Here is a 26386-nt window from a genome sequence, read left to right as displayed (position 1 = left end):
GTGTGTGTGTGTGTGTGTGTGTGTGTGTGTGTGTGTGTGTGTGTGTGTGTGTGAGAGAGAGAGAGAGATTCTTTACAGGAATGAAGGGGAAAGAATGCGGCCTCTGCCCATCTGGATTCTTGCAGACAGTGTCTTTGCCTGTGACAGGCAATCTACCGGGTCCTTTCCAGGGACTCGTAGATCCATCTCTCCACAATAAGAGTAATAAGAAGCATTTCAATTCTTGCTTTCTTCTTGTTTTGGTTTTCGAGACAGGGTTTCTCTGTGTGGCCCTGGCTGTCCTGAAACTCACTTGTAGACCAGACTGGCCTTGAACTCAAAGATCTGTTGGCCTCTGCCTCTCAAGTGCTGGGATTAAAGGCACGCACCACCACTGTCTGTCAAATTATTTCACTCTTTTAACGCAAGTAATTGCTTCAAAGATTAAAAAAACTCAGATAATAAACCCAGCTTTGTTGCACAAAAATCTACAGCCACCATAAAGGCTTTTTCTAAACCCAGGATTACTGACCATGCTTCTATGTATGTACATACTGTGAGTCAATAGCTGTGTGTGTGTGTGTGTGCATATGTGTGTGTGTGTGTGCATGTGTGGAGGGAGCTGTGGAGAGCACTGACCTCATGCTCATGAGCCAGGGAGGCACCAGGCAGTGTTGCAGCTGTTTTGACTAATCCCACCTCCCTGCTTCGGGACAGATTTGCGTTTTTGTAAAGGGGACACCAAAGTCAGAACCAACACAGGCAAGTGGGTCAGTCACCTTCCCAGACAATGTCCATCTGAGTGCCCTGATTACCTCAAATTTTCTACCTAATCACAACAACCTCTCAAGGAATTTCTAAGGACTATGATGAAGAATCTGTTATAAATTCACATCTTTACAGAATTCGATCTTTTTGATGGCTACCTCCCTTTTATAAGGTCGAGGGGAAAAATCTCTAGTGGTCAATTCAATTGTGCTGTAATACTGATCTCAAAGTCCAAGGTGTCCATCTCATCAAAGTAAAAAGCCTGGAGACAGGGCCTGGGCACAGCAACATACATGAGGGTGCTCTTTCAAAGGGTGCCCTCTAGAGTCTTTGTCAGGACACAGTGACATCACACCTGGTGTCGGGTAACTGAATACTTCAAAGCCCCCCCGCCCAGTGCAACACACTAGTCCAACTCTAGGGGTGCATCAAGTCAGGACGAATGCGCTGCAGCTCCATTTGTCTGGTTATTACAACACAACTAGAGCATCCATAATTGCACTTGACAAACTTGAAGTCTGTGCAAACCTGATACTTCGCTGGTGAGGGAAGCTTCCACTGATTTTGTATTCTGCATAAAATCTAAAGTGCACGGAGATGGGGGAAACTTCAGCTGAGACATCAGGCTTCCTTCAGAAGCCGCGAAGTGCTTTAACAAACAAAGCCTGGGGAAACTGAGGCATGCATTTTAAAAGGATATAGCACTGACAAGGTTAAATGTTAACCTTGTCAGAAGGCCCGACTTCCTTGTTTGAAGCAAAAAGAAATAAACTTTAAAATAGAAATGTATTAAAAAACTTACACATCAATGCATTCATTCTTGGTCAGTTCTCCATACCCGACACCTTCACTAGACATGTAGCAAACTTGTTTCCCTATATTTGAAAAACATCAGTATGTATTCCTAGAAATTATAGCAAATGTATATATAACCTGGCTGACTTCCTCAGGCTGTGCCTTCATATTAAAACTTCAGCCAAAGAGTTCTCTAAAACATGGCTACCCATTTCTTGGTTGTAAAAGTGGAGAACATTTAATGCCAGTAAGAAAGACCTACTGGCAGCCTGTCAGGAGGCTCCACTCTCACTGATGTCACACACAATCCTGATAACTAGCCTATTAAAGATACTATAGTTCTGATCACTCTCCCCACGCTCCCTAGGGTGTCATTTACACACATCCCAAGGTACCCCAGTTAGGGTAGATCCAAAGTCCTGATAATGCAGTACACAATGACAACACAGGCAGGCTTCATCGCACCGCCTTGCACAGTTCCTTTGCGCTGTCCTGTGGTCACACCCAGCTTGCAGTGCTCCCAGGGCAAGGCCCAGGGATCTAATCTGTGTCCTCTAAGTTTTGCCGTAAGTGTAGGCATGTGGTGTCGTCAGAGCACCCGAGACTCCTGGTCAGCAGCACTCAGCTCAACAGCTGCTCCACAGCACACCTCAGCCTGCAGCAGCTATGGACAACGCTGCTAGGGGCACTGCTTTTGCTTACAGGCTTTTTTCGGGGGTGGGGGGTGCTGGAGAGTGAACCCAGAGCAAGCCTTCTACCACTAAACCACACCCCCAGCTGTTTCCGGCTATTGTATTAACATAAATGTTCACTGCCTTGAGTAAAGGACCAAGTGTGTGCTTGCAGGAGCTTGTTAGGTGAGTGCAGACTAATGTCAGAACCGGGCAAGCCATTTCCACAGAGGCAGCAGAGGCAGCCTGACTCTGCGGTTCCACCAGAAATGTGCCCGAGTTTGGGTTGTTCCATTCAAGTCAACTCAAGTTCAGCTTGAGTGTCGCTGTGATTCCTTGCTGTTATCAGTTTTAAAAAGTATAGCCATTAGCTGGGTGGTGGCGCACACCTTTGATCCCAGCACTTGGGAGGCAGAGGCAGGCAAACTCGGAGTTCAGAGGCCAGTCGGGTTGGTCTACAGAGAGCAAGCCCTCAGGAGCCCAAAGGTGTAACCTCATTGCTTCCCTGTGACAGCTAAACACAGCTAGCAAACGGTGTTCTCTGATAAAGGTTCTTATACGTAGTATCTGAAAAGCATAAAAATCACTAAAACCCTCGGGCCAAAAAGGCTACTTTGGATGTCACAACACAGGCTGAGAGCCGACTTACACGTAATCTTTACAGCACCGGATGAGGCGCTGTGCTGTTAACTCATGTCCTGAAGAAGCAGTTACTGCTCAACAGAGACAGGAAGCCCACCTGCACAGTGATGGACATATTATCTGGGGCATCCCCCAGCTGCTGAGCTCTCAGCCCACAGCAGGTCTCCTAGGACCATCTGGGGTGTCCCCCTCCATGGGGAGGTCTCCTAGGACCTGAGCAAAGATCTCATGGTCCAGTGGAGAGCACACAAACCTGGTTAACATCTAGTGAGGCCATTGGAGTGTGTCCACTGTTGGCAGCCTCTTCAGGAACAGCCTTGTCTAGGAACCTTAATTCAAACTTCCTGTCAACACTTCCTATCCACATCACCTAGGCAATTAACCTGCAGTAAGAAAAGTGTGTGTATGAGAGGGGTAGGGGTAGAGAGATGGTTCAGTGGCTGCTCTTCCAGAGGACCTGAGTTCAATTCTCAGCACCCACACAGTGGACCACAATCATTGGCAATTCTAATCCCTGATGCCCTCTTCTGGCCTCCACAGCCACTGCACTCTCCACTACCCTTTATTTTCAGCAAAAGAGCATGTCCACTATCTGGGCTACAGGCTGAGATTTACCTTGGAGAGGACCTCTGTCCCGAAAGTCCCCAGACACAGAGCCACAATGGCAGATAGGCTACAGTTTCCACCTTAAAGTCCAGAGGCTTAAATGATTCTAGGTCAAATTATAAGGATATTAGTTTGAGCATTAATTTTATAAAACACATAATGTGTGTGTGTGTGTGTGTGTGTGTGTGTGTGTGCGTGCGTGCGCGCGCGCCTGCAGGTGTACAAGTACGTGTGGAGGCCAGAGGCCAGCCTTAGCGTTGCTTCTCAGGTGCCCACACCCACTACTTTCATGCTCTCTGAGGCTCTCACTGACCTGGAGCTCACCAAGCAGACTGGGCTGGCCTCAAGGATCTACCCATCCCCCTGTTAGCACGATGCTAGCACACCTGACTTTTAAAATATGGGTTCTGGGCATGAAACAAAGGTCCTCCAACCATCGTACCAACTGGGTTGTCTTCCTAGTCCTTGGCTTTACTTACAAACAACAAAACAAAGCTCATCAACAAAAACTGGCTAAGCTGGGGTTTTAAAAAGCTGAAGCGATTATTTAGGTGTGTGTACTAAGGAAGATGGGGTGACACAGAAAAGCTGGGGAAGGCACAGGAGCCGTAGCCCCATTTCTACAGATCAGTCTCACGGCCCACTCAGCGCTGCTCCTGCCCCTGCCCCTGCCCCCACAGGCAGGTGAGTGAGAGGCTGACAGAAACCACAGGAAAGAGTTAAGGTCATCCTCAGCTACAAACGCACTGAAGCCTGGGCTACAAGACACCTTGTTCCAAAAGCAAACAAAACAGACATTTGTTCTAACCCAGTTTTTCTTCTTCAAAAGGCTTACACTTCACACATAAATACAGCTTAGAACAACAGGAAACGCAGGCCCACCCTTATAAGCTCAGTACTCGGAACGCTGAGACAAGAGGGTTGTGAGGTGGAGGTCAGCCTGAACTACACATCAAAACTACACCCATGATGGGAAGAAGGGTGTTTGAGCATGTGACCTAAAGATGCATCCATTCTGTAACTCCATGCTTTCTGAGTTTGAACAGCTGCTGCTGGCCCGTTCTGAGAGCCCTCCTGATGTTCCAGCCTCCCGTGTCTATACAGATGTGTGAGAGAAGGCTGGGCGAGGGTAGGTCATGGTCTTAAGACTTGTGAGCCCTCTTCCACATCTGAGTGCGGGGCTTACAGAGCCTGGCCAGGATACAGCAGGTGTAGGCAGCAGTGGGGCTGAACCCAGGGTCTTGTGCATGTCAGGCAAATGCTCTACCAACCAAGCTACATTTGTTTTTAACAGAGACTAACCAACTACACAACAAATACCAACACTTTCATTTTTCTAGTTTACATTTTTTTTTAAGGGAAGAAAGATCCCAGCTTTAAAAGCTGACCTAGTGCGCATTTATAAACAACCTTCTGAAAGTGAAATACAACTAAAACCAACATGTGGGAGAACATGTGAGCAAAGCTCCCAGGCTTGCCCTCCCTCCTCATTTTCCCATGGCAGCCAACCCTGCGGAAATTCCCCTGAGGATAGGTTTCCAGAGTAGAGAGCACCTCAGACTCTCTCTCACAGCCAGAGGCGGCCAGCATCTAAGGCCAAACGTCCCCATGGACAGCAGACAGCACAGCCTAAAGCACTGCGACTCTCGTCAGTCAGTGCTCGGGGACTTTCATGTCAGTCTCTACTGACGGAGGCAGTAACAGGATCCAGGGAACTGGAGAAGGACCAGAGTCAGGGCCTGCCTTTGGAGAAGTAAGGCCTCAGACCCTGGCATGTGTGTGAAGACCCATAACAGGGCTGTCTGTTCAGAACAAAGGAAGAAGAGAGTCAGGAGACAGCCCAGAGCATCACCACTGATGGCTACAGGAGACCAGAAAGAGAGTGAGTCAGGGAGGAACAGGAAACCAATCCTCAGAGTTGTGCTGGCCACTCTGTGATTTAAGGATGGCCTGCCTCAAACTCACAGTACTCCTCCTGTCTCAGCTTCCCTACTTCTAGGGGTCACGGCATGAGCCGTGATGCGCAGATGCGGTCTGGTTTTGTTCCTGACTAAAAGAAGTCGTCTCTAAACAATGTCTAGGCTCTAACCAGCATCACAAGTGATGATCACACTGTTCCCACGACTGGTGGGTGCCTGCAATGGTAGCCTCACCCAGACTCAGGAACCTCCTCCTCTGGGCAACAGATTCTGCAGAGGCTCAATGACAAACTCCAGAGTAAGGTGCAGACAGACTGCTGTCTGAAATCACACACACAGCCCTTACTCCAGTGCACACATGGACACACACACACAGACTCACAGGCCAAACCCCCAGTGTCCACACTGGTCACGTGGTATTCCCCAGGGAGCAGGACCTTACCTAAGTCTAGTAGATCACAGGCAGAAGCAGACATGGATCCCTGCACAGCTCACTCACCAATGTGCTCCCTACAATGTTCCGTCAAGATGGTCGCATACACGGGACTCTAGAGTACACAGTCTTCTGGTGTGCCGTGGGCTTGTTTTTATTATGAGACAATTCACTTGTAACTATGCGGCTCCCCCTGCCCCGCCCTTCTAGGAGCTGGACTTAAAGCATGTGCCTTGCTACACAATCCCACTGTGTGGATGCTGTAGTTCTCCCCACTACGGTGCGCTTGGGGGTCCATGTGAGCACAAATATTCACTTCTCTGGGACACACCAGAAGGGGGACTACAAGGCTGAAGGGTAAGTGTACATTTTATTTTGCCATACTGCTTAAAATCCGTTTTTATTAGTGATTCCTCTGTAATCCTGGCTATTGCTTTTCTTTTTTTTTTTTTACTTCAGTTATTCTAGGTCCCCTGCCTTTCCCTACAGACATTTATATCTCTGTGTGTGAAGAGCTGTGGGGTGTCTGCCGGGACTGTGCCCAAGATGAATGTCTACCCTGCACTCTTCAGTCAATGAATGGGGCTTGCTCTTCATTTACTCAGGTCTCTGATTTCTCACAAGCATCATCACTTTCAGTTAGATGTGTCCACACACACTCCTATACATTTCATTATAAATAATACTGTTTTCAATTTGGCCTCCATGTGTTTGGCTCATTGTTATTACAGACTGCAACTGTGTTTTCTATAAGTTTAAGTCCTGTGCACTGACGTCATTCATAAGTTTTCTGTGGACTTCCTGAGGTTTTCCAGGTAGTTAACCATGTCAATTACAAGCAGTGACAGTTTTCTCTCTTCCTTCCCACTGAGCGTGCTCTGTCAGGAGTAGCAATCAGACATCCTTGCCCTCATTCTGAAGACAAGAGCTGAGCATTCAGTGGCCACAGGAAGGGACCACGATGCCTGAGGTTGCTCCTGGCTAGTGCCAGGTTATTGAGGGCCAGTCTCATGTAAAGGCCAGTACTTGGATACAGGAGGGTACAGACCCAGGAAGAATTCTCCCATCTATATGTTAATATGCACAGTGTTAATATGCACAGGTACATGGTCCTCACAACTTGACATGATCAGCACTAAACACAGAGCCCTGAGCATGAGAAATCTGCAGAGCACACACACACACCTCCTTCAAAGAGCTACACACTTGATCTGAAGCCAAAGTTTTGCATTATACTACTGTGAAGCCACGCTTAAGGTAACAGAGATGGCTCAGTGGCTAAGAGCCCTGGCTCTTCTTCCAGAGGACCTGTGCCCACATGGCAACTCACAATTGCCTGTAGCTCCAGTTCCAGGGTTTCTGACATCCTCACACAGACATGCATGTAGGCAACACCAATGCACATAATGAAATAAATAATTTTTACAAAAAATCAAGTAAATTCAAATATTCCAACAATAATGCGAACTAAATTCACCTCCTTAAAATGGACTCACGGATTAGATGCAAAAATAAAAGCTATATGTTACTGAAAGAAAACAAACTAAACACAGATAACTACAGATGAATAAGCAGATCTGAAGTGAAATAACCATATAAGCAAGTTGTTTTTCTACTAGCAAAAGTATACTCACCACAGGAACTAAACTTGTAACTCATACTTTACACAGCTTAAAAACAGCATATGCAAAGCATAAGCTGATCATAACAGAATCACAGATGAGGGTGGGAGGCTGCTATCGTTCTTCTGGGAAGAGACAGGCTACAAAGGAACACATCACACAATGACCAACCTCATAAAACTCTTCATGGACTCAAAACACACTTTAATCATATAGGGAGCATGCAAGCCACCACTGTAAATATTACTATGATCAAGCCACTGAGAAAAAAAGTACAAAATTATTTCACAAAGCAAAACCCAATTGGGTATATTCCTTAGCTTCAATGAACTAAAAACAGATATTAAAAACCAACATGCTAAAAGGCAACATTTACGCCCCTTTAATTAAAAACAAAACAAAACAAATCCCCTCATTGTAAATAGCTTTAAAATGCAACAGGAAACTAAACTGAAGACTAACACAGCCAAGAACAGTAACTACACTTATGGGCAGAGCCTGGGCAGGGGGCGACACAGAAGTAGGCAGAGCCTGGACTGCGGGCGGCACAGGGTCAGCGCGTGTTAAAAGTGAAGACACTAAAGGAATTTCCACAACACCATAAAAGAAGAGGGGAAACTCAGAAAGCATCAGGAAAAGAAAAACTTGCATAGAAAATAAAGGTGATGAGTGAAACTGAAATCTGGTTCCCTGAAGAACAAAACGACAACAGAGCTTAGGCCAAAGGAGCCGTGTACCACAATGAATGACAGAGTCAGCCTACATTCATTTCGCCAAAACGCCACTAATTTTGGCATAACAGCAGATTAACAGGGAGAGAGACCAATTGGTTCCTTTGTGGGAGCAATTCTGTATTTATTCCCATTACAAAGGGTCAGGCAAGGTCGAATAACAAAGATAAGGAAGTAACACATGAGCCCAAAACCCTGCGTGCTTCTCCAACACAGTGGCCACCTGCGGTCGTAAGGCTCTCCGAACACCTCTGTCGTTTGTCTAACTCTCAGAGACTTCAGCACGCAGTATGCAGGGCAGAGGGGGGCACAATGAATACCTGGGCAGCAGCGTAGAAGTGCCGACAGAGCAGAGACATGCCACTTCTGGGAAGAGTCTCCACTGTCCCTTTCGTGGCATCGCCCCTCAGCACACGCCACCACACCGTGCTTCAGACATACATAAAATCTGCACTGTATGTGCTCTTTGCCAACTTGCTTTCTACCCTTACCCACACTTGAGGAAATCCATCACAATGACGTACATGCTCCATTTTCAACAAGCTACAAAATTCAGTACAGAATACTGAACAATTTATTCAACAGTGATGTAATCATACTCCTTGAAAGGGTTGAGGAGGTGTGACTTGGGCTGGGCAAAGGCTCTGGGTTACACACATACACGAGAACTACTTGGTCACATGTATGTTCTTCTTTCTTTACCAGGGTATTGCCAAACTGTCTTCTAAATTATGTAACAGGCCCTGCTTTTCACAACACTTGGCTTCAGGTGTGGAGGCAGGGAGGTGTCTCACTCAGCTCCAATCCAGCTCACCCTGTCGTATATATTTAGAGCCACGCCTATCCGTCAGCATGGCTGCATTTTCTGATGAGTAACAAAGTCTACCTCCCCACAGTTTTTACTGTGACGTCACCAATCCATCATGTCAGCATGCTGTTGTCACCACTCATCTCCCGCACTTCACACAGCAACACTCTTGTCCACGGAGTCTGAGGTCCTGTGCATATAGCATCAGAGTACATTTCTCTAAGGTGAAATAAAACTTAAAGTTGACAGCACCTTCTGTTCAACAAATCCTTTTAAGTGAAAACAACTTCTTATAAGAACTTCACAAATGACACCATCCCAATGGGACAAAGCTGATCTATCCTGAAAGGCAGCAAGCCCTTTACCACAGACAGGCAATTCTGGACAAGAGTACGAACCATGCTGGGGAGAAAGCAAGGACAGCCGGAATGCCAGCTGCCCCCCCCCCCCCCACAGGCCTGCGGCACAGTAGTTTCCCATTCTGTCCTTTGTTTCTTTGGAGCTGGGGCAAAGTTCCCTCTGCACACTGAAAATGCAGACGAAACACCACAGGAAAGCTATCCGTTTTACAGATGAAGAAATAAACAGAGCCGTCAACTCTTCAAGGTCACAGCTAGCATGAGTCCAATTTCTAATTCTTAACACTGTGGGTAATGTTCATGTTATCACTCCAATGTGGTGTGACAAGATTGGTAAAGGTCATTTGCAGGAAGGGACAGCCAAGGCCACTGCCAGAAAACAATCTAAGAAGACAGGAAGGAAATGAACTCAGACTTTAAGAAAAAAAGATGCAATGAGTGCCCTGAGAGGGCCCCTCAACAACACTCTAACTACCTCTGTCTTAAAGATGCTCTCAGACGCTCTCCCTTACCGATGTGAAACAGCCTGCCTGCCAGCCAAGGGACACAGTACTCCCGAAATGGAACGTCCTAAGAAAGATATGTATAACAAAATCCTCTTTGAAATTATTTTGTTATAAGCAATGAACGACCAGCAGAGAGCCTGGGCAGGGCACCTACCTACTGCAGGGGCATCGTATTCATCGCCAAGCAGGATTTCCGGCGCAGAGTACGCAAGAGACCCACAGCTGGTAGTGAGCTTCTTTCCAGGCTGAAATTTGTTGCTGAAGCCAAAGTCTGTCAACTTCACAAGACCTTGTTTTTCAAAAAAGACCACATTCTCTGGTTTCAGGTCTCTGTGAACCACATGGAGTTTATGGCAGTAAGATATCGCATGAACTATCTGAGCAAAGTACTTCTTGGCCAAGTCTTCATTAAGACCCTCCTCATGTTTCATTATGTAATCAAACATATCTCCTCCATCTCCAAGCTCTAGAATGAGGTACAGTTTGGTCTGGGTATCTATGACTTCATAGAGACGCACGATGTTGGGGTGCTGCACTAGCTTCATGCACCGTACTTCCTGGAAAAGATGGCCAGTGGCTAGAGTGTCGAGCTTCGTCTTGTCGATAACTTTGACTGCCACCTTTTCACCTGTAAAGACATGCCTAGCAAGTTTAACCACTGCAAAATGGCCTCGACCCAAGGTTTTATCCAGATCATATAATCCAGCGATTTTCCCATCATATCCTCGCTTGAACCCCGCCATGCTGGTGTGACGAAGGGAAAGATACTTAAAGTGCTTGAGAGGGTCTTCTCATATGAGCAGCTCTGCTGGAAATAAGGCCTTCATTGTCAGCACTGCAATGGACACCTGTAAGACAAGAGACACAGTCACCTGTGGATTTGCTTTCCATCTAGTTCATTTTGAGAGCCTTAGGTCAAAGGAGACACAAAGTAAGTCAGGGTCATTATTAAAAGGCTATTTATACTCAAGAGTTTACAAAAACACACGTTGGGAAGTTAAGTAAGTAGCAGCTCATTGGAAGCAATTTTTGGGTAAAGAGGGACATCAAAAATAAGAAACTGACAAGTTTGATAAGGTACGTTTAAATGACAACTATCTTACAAAAGTAAAACTTCATCAGTCTTTAAAAACATGGTGAGAGTTCACAAGAAAGGGAAAATGAAGAACACGCAGGCAGAAACCCAGCACCGTTTCCTGCAGAGACTACCCATATCTAGAGGGATATGTCCAAAGGCCCCTCAGACACAGACTTCCCTGACCTTACATTTGTGCATCTTCAAGTGATACCATGTAATCTGTGAGTATCTAAAGGTTCCTGAAGACCATCTTTGTCATCACCCCAAATCTTCATCAACACCAACACAAAAGGGTAATTGAAGCTGTCCTATTACATTTGCAAAGGAACTTATTTCCCAAAATGTTTACCCAGCGACTCTCCGCTTCACGACAGCAGGGATTAGGCTGTTGGTCACAGCAGGTACTTAATCCAGGTGGACATAGCCCACTCTTTGTGTCCACTCGATGCAAGTTCACTAACTCACACATAAACTGCGTGGCTGCTCACTTTCCCAGAGCACATAAACATGCACGCTGACAGACCATTTAAGTCTCAAAGAGTGTTTTGTTTTAGAGGCCAAATTTCTTATCATACTTAAATTTTTCAATCTTTATAATATATTCTAATATAGAAATGTTTTTATAAATGACCTTGACTCAGAAAAAAACAAATATATAAATTTATATAAATTAAAATATCACTTTAAATCCACAAACTGAACAAATGCTTTAGAAATGAGTACCAGGATCCACTGAGGAACTGAAGAGCATGCTACCCTCCCAGACAAGTCATAGACACACTTATGTGCACACCAATATGCACTCTCACACCCCCACTACTTTGGCGAAGCCTTCTTTCATGTCTGCAGCTTCGTCCTATAAAAGCAGGCGCACTACTTGTGCTGTCTAATGATGGAGGTGCGCACAACCTTGAACTGAAACTTAGGCTCACTAGGGCTGTGCCACATCAGAGCAATAGCACGCCATTTTAAAGATCAGAAGACGAGCCCGCACTATCTGAAACCCTGCCACAGAAGCAAGGCTGTGTCCTAGGCTCCTGAGCTCAGACCAGTTCATTTTAAAGCCACGGGGACTGTGCATTCAATGACAGGCGGAAATGACCCTGGAATTCAGTGCACGGCAGACCTCACAGCCCACACTGGAGACCAAGCGCTGGTCCAGCGTTAGGCAAGCTCCTCACTGAGCCACTCTTGGCAGGTCTGACCACTGCACAAACGTCACACCTGGGACAGAATACAGAGGCAATGCAATTCTGGAAGAGATGCCTTCTCACTATGCTATTACCGTCACTGAAAACTACATCACTGAGGCCACCTCAAAGCCACACACGACAAACTCAGACAGGCCAACGATAGCATGCTCACTAACGTGCTCTGTGTTTTAGAAGCCACGGTGTGTCATGTGGGAACTGCTATTCTCAATGAGCACTGCACACCAGCCACATATCAAACTTTACACTTTCCAATTTTACAACTACCTTGAGTCAGGGGCTCCTCACCCCATCTGAGGCACAGAAATGTGAAGTAGGCTGGCCTAGACTGCAGGGCTAGGGCGAGGAGGAGCTGACTCTCCTGCAGGGCAGCCAACACCTGCCCGAGCATTCAAGACAGCCAGTTCAGCTGTTCAGCTGGTTCTCTATAAGCCCACTTCAGAGCCGAAACAGAATCAGTCCATTTCTAACGACTGTTAGTGAGTAAACCAGGACAGAAGCTTGAGAAACGGCTCAGCAAAGCGCTTCCTGCTCTCACACAGCTCCAGGGTTCCAATCCCCAAACCAACGTTAATTCCAGTTCCAAGGTATCTGACACCCTCCTCTGGACTTCATGGGGTCCTGTACCCAGGAGCACAGACACAGACAAACACACACACACACACACATACACACACACTCACAAAATAAAATCTTTTTATTTATATAGACTATGTGTAAGAGTGCTCTGTCTGTATGTACACCTGCATGCCAGAAGAGGGCATCGGATCTCAGCCTTTTTTTTTTTTTTTAAAGAAACTAATATGTAATAAAAGTGTTAGAAAAAAGAGCCAGCCTCTTCTGTATTCTGTATTCTCCTAGTTCACCTGAGCTAATAATTTCAACAACCAGCATAAACAGAGAAGTCTAAATTGAAATGTGCTTCTGTATCTGGACAGCGGGCCTCCCAAAGAAACTTTCCCGCATGTAGATCAGGCCAGGGACTGTCTGCGTCAATTAACTCTGTACAGTCAGCTGTCCCGGCCTGTCTAGTGTCTGCTGCGTTTTCTTTTTTCAAATTCAGCTTTCATGTTCAAAACTGACTTCCTGGGACTGCCTACACATTTTTTCATCTTTATTCTTTTTCTTTATATTTTTGTTTAGATGCACTGCTGGAAAGTAACAAATAGATCAGATTAGATAAAAGAATCTGAGGATTTTAAAAGTTAAACTTGCGGACCGAGAAAATGCTCAGGGGGTAAAACACTTGCCACACGAGCAGAATGACATGAGTACGATCCCCAGTCCCATACTTTTAACCTCAGCATGCAAAAGCTGGGGAGCCTGAGGTGTGACACGACACACTGGACAGGCCACAACGACAGATGGCCTGATCTCACGCTCACTGGCTAACCAGCCATCCTAGCCAAATCACTGAGCTTCAGGTTCCGTTAGAGACTTCTCAAAAAAATAAGGTGGAGAGGGCCAGTGAGATGGCTTAGGGGGGTAAAGGTCCTTGCTTGACAACCTGAGCACTATCTTTAGAGCCCACGTGATAAACATAGAAAACAGACTCCCAGAAATTGCCCTCTGACCTTCAAAGAGACAGGAATGTATGTATGTGTACACATACAGAGAGAGAAGGGAGGGAGGAGAGAGAGAGAGAGAGTAAATAAATAAATGTTTAAATCTGGGAGGATCAGCTGGAGCATGATCAAGGAAGACACTAATGATAACCTTTGGCCTCCGCACACCCATACAGTGAGCATATACAGAGACACACAATATATACATTGTTATTTGACCTCAGGGAGCTCAGTGCCTCTGGCCCACCAGGCCTCATGCTAATATTGAGTGGTGGCTGTGAGAGAGAGCTGCAGGGGGCTCTGTGCAGACTCCACATACCTTACAAATACACACCAAATCACTCTTACCACTATGTTAGCTGCTTCTTTCTCCTAAAGGGAAATGCACAAAATGATTTCAGTGTATTCTACTTGTTTCAATTCTGCTTAAAGTAAAACTGTATATTCTAGGAAGGACAAACCTGAAAACGGCAGCTCTGTCCTTGCTGACCCTGTCTCCTCCAATTCTGTTTCTTCCTCTAGTAATTACTATTCCTCTTTCCCTTTGCTCACGCTAAGCAAGTTCTCCGCCACTAAGCCCAGCCTCAGCCTGAATCACAGCTTTGAAGAAATCATGGCAATGGACAGCAAGAACACCTCCACTGTCTAACGAGCTCCTGGAAACAGCCCTGCCCTGCATCGCTGAATCCTGACTGTGCACTGCACGGTAGGCAAAATGAAGCTCGACTTGTCTGATGCACCTCTGGCCAGGATCCTGCTCTGCCTGTAAGTCCATCCCACCCAGGAGCGCCTGGACAAACTCAGCGAGCTCCCGTGACAGCAGCTGAGGAGAGGAATCAGCAGAGACACTCCTCTCCTAAGCAAGGCAGAAATGCACTGTGGTGCCAGAGACAGGCAGCACACAAAACACCTTCATGTCTGCCACCAGACAGTAAACAAAACTGTCACTGTGAGCAAAGCAGCTGCATTGCTGCCAGTTCTTGCGTAGTGACGGTCCTTTCCAAAGGGGGTGGATGGGCTCTTCACAAACCTGAAACACGACACAGAGACCTGAAAGGCCTGGATAATCCTGGTAGGTCAAAGCTACTCACACCCCATGCTAAAGATCCAGTGTCTGAGCAATCAGTGAGCCCAGGTTCAGGAACACGTGAGAGAAAGCAGACAGGAAGGACAACATCTGGATGTAAAAGGAAGCCAGCTCTGCAGTGGGAGCAAAGAGCACTTCACGGTGGCTGGTTCCCGGCTCACTGACGGGCAGACCTCAGCCTGACTGCCCCTTCAGCCCCCAGTGGGACACAGCAGCTCCTTCCACTGGCCTGGCCTGCTTCTCCCCCCAGCAGCCATTCATAGTCTCTGCAGCAAGGCAGCATGGTGGTCAGGGCTAGTCGCAAGTCACAGGCCTCACCAACTTACCTGACCTTCCCATACAGTTAGTTCCCTCAGGAGACAATGTCGGCACAGAACACAGCCCTGCCGGTGAGCCCACCCTCAGAAGGCAGAGGAGGGCAGAGCAAGACAGTGTGAGGCCACCCTGCCTTTTCTAAAACACAACCATATTTCATCCCTAAGCCAAACTCATTCAAACACACAAACTGTAAAGGCCGTGAAGGGAGCCGGAGAGGTGGCTCGGCAGTAAAGAGCTCTTACTGCTCTTTCAGAGGACCGAAGCTCAGTCCCCAACAGCTCACGAACACCTGCAACTCTGAAACCATTGAAGCTCTGTGGCACCTACATTCACACATGTGCGTCCACACACACTTAAAGACAAAAAAGTAAATCTTTAAGGACTGTGAAGACCAAAGAAGCTGTACAACTACAACAGTTAGCATGCTGACCACCCCGTCTGCGCCGCAGCAGCCCTGCTGCTCCCATCAGGCTGCTCGCCTGCTGCACGGCAGCTCACTGAACCAGTGCCTTCTCTTGTTTCCTAATACACCAAACTGAAACCAGCTGTCAGATCTGGAGATCCAAAAAAATGACATCTCTAACCCAACACTAAAATCTGATTTTCTTTTTTCTTTCTTTTCCTTTTTTTTTTTTTTTTCAAGACAGGATCTATGTAGCCCTGGCTGTCCTAGAACTCACTCTGTAGACCAGGCTGGCCTTGAACTCAAGAGATCACCTACCTCCTGAATGCTGGGATTAGAGGCACGTACCACCACTGTCTGGCTGAAAATCTGATTTTCAATAAAGTGTCTTTAAAAACAATCTAAGTATTTGCTTCCCCAGCCTCCACATGCAGCCCATCCTCCTGCCTCAGCTTCCCACATGCCAAGACTACAGGGCCGCACCAGCCATGCCATCTCAAGCAACACGTGCACAGCAAGCCTGTGAGGCGCAGAGCTGGGAGCTTTAAGCTCAGGCGCACAGGAGAGCGGCAGCAGCACCAGCACTCTTAGCTTGGCGGTCTCCCACCCACGTGGCTTCTGCCAGTCCTGCGGTTCCAATTACAAAAGTATCTGTCCAGTTTCAGAACAAGTTCAGCTGACTGTACAGGCTGGCAAAGAGGGGGGTGCAGGAAGGAAACACCCACCTGCCGTCCATCTTGGAGGAGGAGTCCACGCCTGAACTCCCTCCTACAACGCTGACACCCCACGTGCTGTGATCACTTTTTCCTGTCTTTGCAGAATGAACATTTTCTCATGAGAAGCTCTCCAGAATCAGTGTTTCTAACCCTGCATAACCGCGCCGACACCCTTCTGAGCAGTCACTTTAGAGCAGCCTGCATGTGTGGCACATGCTCACACATGCACATACTAGGCAGACCTAAAGGAAGAAGGCTGACTAAGCAGCGGTGCTCGGAATATGGAAACTGCTGTTGAGAAACAAGTCCTGGTAGGTGTGACAAGAACACACTGCTCTTCTCCAGCTCCGGCAGCAGAAACTACTGTGTATGGAGGTGTGGCTGGAGAAGAGGAAGGAAGTGGGGGTGGCCCGACACACTTTGCAAGCTGCTCAAACAGCTGGAGAAGCAGCCGCGGCTAACCCTGTCAGCCTGGCCGCCACCGCTTACCCCTGCTGAAACTGAAGCTCACTCCGAGCTTTCTGTTGGCACCCCACTGCTGCGGGGGTCTGTGTGACAAACATGTCTCCTGCAGCTCTTCTTCCCCGGAAGTGATCAAAGATGTCACTGCACACAGCTCTGAAAAACTCACAGCTTGCCGAGAAATCAAACAAAACAGGCTTGTACAAAAACCAAGCTACCCCAAGCCTTTCACATTCCCTCAAGTGAGACAATTGATATTCCAACACACAAAATCTCTCAGCAGTACTATCAGGAAAACCCCAAGAAAAAACAAATGAGGCCAGAGTTCTTCACCTTCTACAGACAACCAAAAGCTGTTTTTTCAGCTAATCTAACACCGAATTGAACCTTTCCCATAGAAACTAGCTGGTACTTTCTGTTTTTCACAAAAATGAAAATCATAATCCTTACTCATGGGAACAAGCAGACTAAAACACAGACCTATCAAGAGCCAACTAAAGTTAACCGTGCAGCCAACACTCAGTGACTATCAGCAAACCTTATCAACTAAAGTAACACAGGGACCTCGAAGTCCATACAGACCCTCAGTAATCTCAGGGCTTGAGATCAAGGCAGTGAGCCCGGCCACACACTCCACAGGACAAGCACAGTCCAGTTCTCTGAGGGTGTGCATCCTCCTCCAGGGGTGATACAGAGACTAAAACCCACACAGGCCCACAGGCCCTACGTTATACAAGAACTAGAGGGGGGGGGGGTTGAAGAGTACTGTGGGTTTACAACTTCATCAGGCTGCGCTCTTTGCATGGACTGGAGACATGGCTCAGAGGCTAAGAGCACTGGCTGCACTTCCAGAGGTCCTGAGTTCAGTTCCCAGCACCCACATGGTGACTCACAACAACATCTATAATGAGATCTGGTTCCCCCTTTTGGCATGCAGATGTACATGCAGAAGAACACTGTATACATAGTACATAAATAAATCTTAAAAAGAAAAAAAAAAAGAGGTAAGCCAATAACTCCTGTTGGACATGTCCCAACAGGTAAAACTAAACCTGCAAATCTCAGGCCTGTGCAAAGGAAGGCAATGCCTCCTCATATGTTCTAAGTTTTCTTGTTTGTTTTCATTAAAATACATTTTATCATTTTCTCTTTTTCTTTCCTCCCCACGACTCCCTTTCAAATCCATGACTCTCTTTCTCTGTCACATGTGTGAATGTGCACATACACACACATGAACACATAGGTGTGAGTTCATTCGGCGTACTTGTGTGTATAGGGTGTGTATGGGACTGATCTCTTGGTACTGGCCATCCAAATAGGGTCTCCTTGCTGAGCAGGTGAGTCCTCCTGGCCACTGTCTCAGTGTTCCTTAGCTGACTGCAGTTCTCCGCCTAGGGTGGGCCCTGTGAGATTTCAGAGACCATTACAGAAAACCACAATTGGTCAAATTGCAGAGAGCAATAGACCTCGGGGTGCACAGCCCCAATGGACACATCTGCAACACAGCTCCTACACTTAAGGCTCAGGGAACACCTCAGAAGAGAGGGCAGACAGACTCTTAAGAAGACCAGGAGATCCACTCTAAGATTATGTCTTTTCAGAATGACAGAGAAGCTTCACTCATAACAGCTCAACAACACGGCTGCCTCACAAGACCTGAACAAGGAGGAAACCAACAAACTTGTCATCATGTTCTAATTTCCTTGCAAGTAGGCAACACTAAGGGACTCCACAGGACAACAATGCCAGTTCAGAGGTCTACTTCATTCTCTCAAGGCACTGTGTGGTCAGTGCAGATCAATACCCAGACTGCCAGATTAAGGAATCTTTGTCTTGTCTGAACAGATCAAGTTGGAACTGGAACACACAGAGGGGACAGGCCAATCCCAATAATGCTGAGCACACCGGACAGGGGAGAGCCGGGACCCGTGCAGGGACGCTGACACCAAGTCACAAACCTGAGAGCCACACACAGGTGAAAGTCAAACACCTGAGCAGAATCGGCCTCTTGGCTAAGCCTGCCATCACTTCCACCTGAGGTGAGTGAAAGAGCTGGTAACAAATCTTGACTTAAGCAAAAGCTCACATGTGGAAATGGCTGCAAAGCAAAAAAGCCAATCCACCATGACACACTTCTCCCAGGACACAGACTGTGGACGGGAAGTCATGAAAACACAGTAGCTAAACCTCCTCTCCTTTAAAGCCTGTACAGCTCTGTCAAATTCATCTTTAACTGCCCCTTCTTTCCCTGATTTGGGATGAAGATGGCCATTATAAAAATACTGGAACAGAAAAAGAAAACTCATCCACAAACTAAAAGCATTGGCTGACTATGACTTAAAAGAATCACTAAAGGGCTGAAGAGATGGCTCAGTGGTTAAAAGCACTGACTGCTCTTCCAAAGGTCCTGAGTTCTAGTCCCAGCAACCACATGGTGGCTCACAACCATTTGTAATGAAATCTGATTCCCTCTTCTGGTATGCATGGAAACAGAGCATTCATAAAATAAATATATAAATCTCTGTTTTAAATAAATAAAATAATAAATGAATGAATGAATGAATGAATGGTCACTAACATTTTAAGGGGTGGGGCTGAATGCTAACTCTGTGAACAACAGTTTCAGTGTATGTACCACAGGTTGGACATCCTAAGCCCCACCTGAAATGCTCCCAAATCATCTCCTGACCACAGGAGAGACAAACTTTCACAAACCAACAAACAAGTATTATGCAACCTACCTTGATGCTATGTGTCTAAATTGTGCATGGAACATACGTTGTGCGTACTTTCAAGTTTAGAGTTGGACCTCAGATATGAGATTTATGCAATGTTCTAAAAATACACACACATAGCAAACTCCAAAACATAGTTATAGCCCCAAGCATTTCAGATAAGGAGCATCTACCTTGTTAAATATGTCTAAAATAAAGATGAATACAAATATTTTTACATTCAATAATGTTCAATAATATTTAAATATGTCAAAACTCGGATATAACACAAACATCCATAATACAGAAATACGTCTACCCAGTATTAACATTATGCTGTACAACAGTAAGTAGAAAGAGTCAGAGGCTACAGAGAGAGCTCACAGAAACATCAGCAGTGACCAAAATCCGTGGAAAGACAGGTGTGGCTGCACACACTCGAAATCCCAGCAACAGGCATGTAGAACCAAGCAGGGCACTGGGGCCTCCTGGCCAGCCAAGCCTAGTCTAACTGGCGCGCACCCAAGGCTGCCCTCTAGCCCCCACATGCATAGACCCACACAAAATCTACCACTAGGTCTCAGTACGTCATCCCATTAAAAAACAAAACAAAACTATGGACTTTGTTTGAATGTATATACTGTCAAAATCTAAAACACTAAACCAGTAGGAATATATTTTCCCTCTTTATGATTTCCTGTTCTTAGAATTTATTAGTGATTGTGTACTGCGTTTATAGCCAGAGGAAAAAAATGACTAAAATGTTTATTTTCTGTATATAATTATTCACTCAATGTACCTTTGTACTAGGAAATCTATGAAATAGACCAACTTCCTTGAAATACACTGTTGAAGCTCTATATTTGTGCTCTTAAGAAACAAGGCCTGAGGGAGCAGAGATTTCAAACTAATTTCAAAAGTTCCTCACACCCATAGACAGTTCCCTACTCAGTTACCTCATTCAGTGAAGACAGAAGAGAATTTTAAGGCAAAACCAGGGATTCCTTGTCATCTTGTTTCAAATTTAAAAATGTTTCTTACTGTAACAAACTGCTCTTGTGAATTCCAGTTTGTTTGGAAGTGGCTTGATGCGGTAAGGCAAGGAGCAAACCCGTGCCCCAGCAGGCAGGCACCTGCCATCAAGCCTGACCATGTGAGTCCACCTGTCAGGTACCAATGACGGAGAGAGAAAACCAACTCCTACAAGCTGTACTCTGGCCTACACACATGCATAAGCACTAGCACACATGTGCTGTACACAAACACAAACCATTTAAACAATTAAAAAGAGGAACCAGAATTACTGGAAATCTGTGTACATACGGTTCTTTTTACATTTGCTGTATTATTAAAACCTCACACTGGCCATTTACTGAGAAATAAGACAGCAGGGACAGAGGTAGGTGAAGGATTCCCTCTGCCTCCTTCCCACCCAGGAGTAGGAAATTTTCCTAAAATAATGCAGTGCTTCTGTTCTACCCAGGCCTCACTAATCTGTAGAGAAACCAAAGCGCTACAGTAGAGCCCTGCACACCTCTGGGCACCTCTGGCCCCCTCCTGACATGCTGTGGAAGAGCTGGTTCCTGGGACAGAAGGACGCGCGGCTGCAGCACTGCTCACCCGCTGAGCATCACTGAGAAGTGAGTCTGTGTTTACGTTAGGGCAGGAACTTATGGGCAAGCAACCACACACAGGCTCGGGCCACCAGCAGTCAACTAACACTGGACAACTTGAGAAGAGCATCCTACCACTGCTTGTACACCGTCTGTGGACAGAAGACGCTTCCCAAACCCAGCCAAGGACGCAGGTCAAGAAAAATTCAGGCAAGTTCCAGTTACTTCTTAAAAGTTTATCCCTTTTCAAAGTGCAAATTTAATGTATTTTGCAAACATTTTTTCCATTTGTTTAAAAAAAAGCAGTTTCCTTCCTAAAGGGATCGGTAATATTCATCAAGTAAGGGAATAAACCAGCCCCTGAAACCAGACTAAACACTGCCATTCACATCTTTCTAGCACTATCATACTCCTTTATGCCAACAGAAAACTATTTAGCCCACAGAGAATTAGGTAACTCGGAACACTAACTTTAAAATCCAGTCTCTCTCTTCCTCAGTGTTGTACATCATCCTCAGAGACCCACATTCTCTAGTAACACATTTCATGACACTTATCCATAAGCACACTGTCCTAGACCCAAATGAACTTTCACAGACAAGCCTTACTGTCCTACACTCTCCCCAGCCCAGAACCAGGGTTAAACAGTGAACCAAGTTTCACAGACCCTCCAACCTTTCCTCCAGCTATAAAACCCAGAGTGAAAGACAACACAAGGGCACACGGAGCAGGAGCACGCCGTGGGTTTAGGTTCCATTTTTTCAGTGTCCCCTGGTAAGCTCCTCTCCTATCTCCACAGGTCCACCTTAGGAGTGGCCAGAACTCTTTTACTCAGCAACAACACAGAACCAAAAGGCAGAGCAGTGGGAATGGCCCTAGGGCCTGAGAAGCCACGCAGCTTCCCTCAACAGACTGTCACACAGCAGTCACCGCTGGAACAGCTTGACAAATAACACCCTAAGTCAGTGTGGGAGGGACCAAAGCTACCCAAGGGGCCCCTCCAGCTTTTCAGCCTTCTTCCCAGAGACTCCAGGGCTAAGCAAGACTGCAAGGTTAGTCCCTAACCCTGTTATTCTCCCACATCAGGCCTAAACACCTCCCACCAGACCAACCAGGAAGATCTGCCTCAGATGTTTACAATGTCCTGCAGGGGCAGACATTAAAAAAGAGGTGGTCTTCCCATTAAATCTGACCTGGGGTTTCACAGAAGGCATCCCAGAGAAATCTCTGGATGTGCTTGAGCTACAAACTGAAACCATGCTGTAGGAAAGAGGCTTTCCAGGAAAGACACCAGAGAGAGTGCACTGTGATAGGACAGTGTCACAAGTGCAACACAGATCCAAAGTATCTTTCTCTCAGGCCTGGCCAGCCCTGACTCCAGCTTCAGCACACAGCTTCAAAGCCGCCATCCTGACGGTTCCCGGCCCTGTCGCCATCTGCGTCACACACAGCACAACACCTATACCATTAGCGTCATCACACTGCGTCAGGATCTGTGTGACCATGCAGCCACTAATCTGCATGCCCACTGGTTAGGTAAGTTCAGTTGTACAAATCATGTCTGTTTTATACTGTTACCCAGGTACAGTATCTAGACAAATAGTAACTGTTAGGTATAGCCTCTACCCAAAACACACTGGCACATTTTATTAAATGAAGAAACAGAAACAGATATGAGCTGCCAAAAGGGTCTCAGGTAAAGAGACAGCAATCAAATGATGGCTGCAGAAATGATCTTCCAGCTGCAAAATGACCTGACTGGAAGGGCAAAACTGAGCTGGGAGACAGCTAAGGAGACACTGGAAATTGCACAGAACTGAGGGCAGTCAGGATCGGGAAGGCGATGGTGAGGATGAAGTAGAAAACACTAGCTGTAGAGGCAGAATCCAAGAACACAGTGCCCAGGCAAGGCAGAGACACCTGGAGAATGAGGAGCCCGAGAGCTGGAAGTGCAACGTCAGACTGGGAATGGAGGACAGCTCTAGGTATGCTGGTGAAGTGGAAGATTTCCTTCTAGCTCCAAAACTGTGACTGAAAGCAAGTAAAATCCAGCCCAGCTTATTAAAATAGCATGTTTTCCATAAATCAGCTTATAAGAGTCATTTCAATTGATGAAGACACTTCTTGGGTGCACATACCGTATCAGGCAAGACTACCACCTGAGGATTCAAACTCAAAGCCCATCAGCCTTCAGGAAGTTGCTGAGAAAGTAACCATGCCAGCAGCTGAGTATTCAGGCCACTGAGGCTGTGATTTGACCAGTTACCATGTGTAGTCAACGCTTCTGGAATACTGACTTCACCCAACAGTAAACGGTGCAGGCCAGTCTGCCACTGAGAGGTAAACAGAAATGTATAGACGGGCCCTTGGACTCCAGAAAACAATGAAAGCATCACGCCCCGGGAGGACCAGGCCCTGTCACAGAGTTGCTATCAGCAGCAGACTGGGGATCTCAGCATGCGAAAAGGACAGAGACCTGATTCACACAAAGAGCCTTGCTGAGCACGGGCCAAATCGTGGAGGTGCCGAGGGCAATTCTCCGGAGGCTCTTGAAGTGACGATGAGAGATGAGTGCTCAGGGAAGACAGCCTCTCCTACCAATGGCAAGAAATGGTTACCCAAGGGGTGAACGATCACAACCTAAAACAGACATGCAGGAGGAGAGCAGATGGGAAACGATTATGAAAATGACGCAGGTCAGACCCAGCCCACCCCAAGCAAACCACACTTCAGTGGGTGCTCCCAGGCCACTGGACCCATGGACTAGACAGTGTGGCTTTTCCCAAACCACAACAGAAAGCCAACACATCCCAAAGTTGGTGCCATGGCCTCCTTCCTTTACAAATGCTTTCTTTACAGAACGTGCAGCTGTGCTGCATCTACATCAACAGCCTTCCACTTAGTTCTCTCTGCGCTGACCTCATCCTCCCTCAATTCCCTGCCTTTGAGACTGGCTCCGCTTGCGAGAGGTACCCCCTACTGCTCGCTGCCTCCTGCCCCAGCAGCTGTCTCTATTCCTGTCAGAAAGCAATCCTTCTGCGGAACACCAAGGTAAACTAGCTTCCAAGCACCTAACATCAGAAGCCTGGTTTCTGCTCTCTCTCCTCTGCTACCCTCTACCCCAGGGCCTCCAAACAGATGGACACTTCAGGAATACAGGAATAAGGTTACATTTGTCCTCCCAAATCCACTCAGCCTTTCTATCCAAGAAGATCTAAGATTTTTGTCCGCACAGCTTGGGGTGTGCCTGCACCCTCAACAGTAGGGTTTTGCTGTATTTTGAGGAAGGTCTCACTATAGTCTCACCTGCTATGAAAGTCAGGCCAGCCTCCAACTCATAAGCCTCCTACCTCCGCCTCTAAAGTGCTGGGGTTACATGTGTGTGCTTTCACACAGGCTTTTGTTCTTACTATGCAGCTTAGGCTGGACTTGAACTTTGCTCCTTCCTACCTCTGACTCTCAAGCACTGGGGTTACTTAGTGCTGAAATTACTTTTTTTTTTTTACAAAAAATGTTTCAGCTAAAAACTCTACCTTGTAGCTGAGATGCCACCAAACTAGGCTTTTAGTATCTCTCACCTATGTGTTAACGTCAGAAAATTCAGGCTGTGTAGGAAATTCACCTGCACATCCTTTTTCATCCTCAACAGCCATAACAGCTATTGAACAGGTGCTCAGGAAGGTATGAGAGAACAGAAATTGTGTCTTATTTGGTGCCTAGGACCATAACTGCTCAGTATCCCCGATAAACTTTTTCTTAGTTTCACTTTCAACATGAGGGAAGCATCCTCACAGAAGAGTGGACTGTCCAGTAAAAACAGCACAAATGTCCTTCAATTCAGACACTTACAAGGCTTCCTTTTAGGATTATGTGACTAAGTTACATCATCACCATATAAAGACCTATGTATGTCTGTTCTATAAAAGTTCTTGGGTATTCTAAACCAACGGTTCTCAACCTATGAGTTGTGACCCCTTTGTGGTTGAATGACCCTTTCACAGGGGCCACCTAAGAACACCGGAAAATAGATATTTACATTGCGACTCATAGCAGTAGCAAAATTATAGTTAGGAAGCAGCAATGAATACAACTTTATGGTTGGGGTCAGCACAATGTGAGGAACTGTATAGGTCACAGCACTGGAAGGTTGAGAAATACTTTAATGTATCATACTGCAATCAGTTATTAACATTTAATCAGAAGGGCATAAAGGGATAAAAGAAAATTTTGTATAAAGTAAAATAAATGACTGCACAAAATTTTAAAAATCAAAAAGTGGTAGTAAAGTTTCTGATCAGAAAGTCTTGAAGGTGGGACCATTAAGTTAGTGCTGGGCTGTGCTTTTGATTTTTCACCAAGCTTCAATATGTGACCTTGGGAATGTCATGTAATTTCTTTCATTCCTACGTCTGTAAAATGGGACAATTTCACACAGACAGTCAAATAGAAGAATGCCATGTATTTGGTGTTCTTTCAAAGAAACTTGTCTAATTAGTACGTTTCAATCACCACACGTACAGAACATTCTTCTTCAAGAACCCAATTCCAAGAGAGATATTTAAGCAGACGTTGAAGACAGATTTCCTGAACGCAATGGTCTTATAAATCTGAAAAGCTCTGTAACAAGATCAGAAATTAACAAACTGATTACATAATCCCTGACAACCTGAGCAGATACCAACTGTGATAAGTTAAGGACCGACTTGGGACAGTGTGTCCCAAACCCTGCGAAGAATCCAACCTGAGCCTTTTGATGTTGGACTGGAATCTGGTGGAAACTCGGCAGAAAGCTTCACACGTGCGGGTTCCATTACTTACTTCACCTCAACCCTGACAAAACGTCAGGCACTGCGGTGGCTCCCTCAGGGCGCCTAAGACTTGGAGAACACGCTCATTTACAAAGAAGGGGAAGGAGGACGCCTGACAGCCCAGAGGCCCTCCATCCTCTGACTTCTTCAGGAGCCCGGAGCTAAAGCCTCCTTCAGGCGTCCATGACCTGAACTCAGGGCGACGCTCCCAGGCTGAGCTGAGCCTCCGTCAATACCAGTCAAGGAAGCCCAGGCGTACAGGGACGCCGCGGGCAACGGGCGGCGAGGTGTGTTTTTATGTAAATGGTCCGGAAAGAAATCAACAGGCGACGTCTACGGGGAAGAACGGCGGCTCCCACCCCGAGAAAGCACCGCTACGGCCCCCGGGGAGCCGACGGCTGCCCCTTCCGCGGCCCGGCGCCCTTCCCCAGGACAGCCGCGTCCCCGCGCTCACACCCGGCGGCGGCGGCCCAGCCCGGCGGCGGGACCCCGCGGCCCGCGGGGAAACTGAGGCCCGCCGCGGGCGCGGCGACGGCTCCCGCGCTGCCGCAATCCCCGACTGCCGCAAGGGC

The 26386-nt window shown here is 46.7% G+C and overlaps 1 protein-coding gene across 1 annotated transcript in view; it reads right to left on the bottom strand.

Annotated features, from left to right (window-relative positions):
- Snrk (SNF related kinase) overlaps nt 1-26386 on the bottom strand; it is a 47104-nt gene that overhangs the window by 20092 nt on the left and 626 nt on the right. Inside the window, exon 2 of the mRNA XM_055601554.1 lies at nt 9994-10687. Coding sequence (XP_055457529.1) covers nt 9994-10582 — 589 coding nt within the window. The 5' untranslated portion in view covers nt 10583-10687. The remainder of the gene's footprint in view (nt 1-9993; nt 10688-26386) is intronic.

Source organism: Psammomys obesus, unplaced genomic scaffold (genome assembly GCF_907164565.1).
Source record: "Psammomys obesus unplaced genomic scaffold, mPsaObe1.curated_primary_1811, whole genome shotgun sequence".
Lineage (NCBI taxonomy): Eukaryota > Metazoa > Chordata > Mammalia > Rodentia > Muridae > Psammomys > Psammomys obesus.
This window is presented reverse-complemented; position numbering and strand designations above follow the sequence as displayed.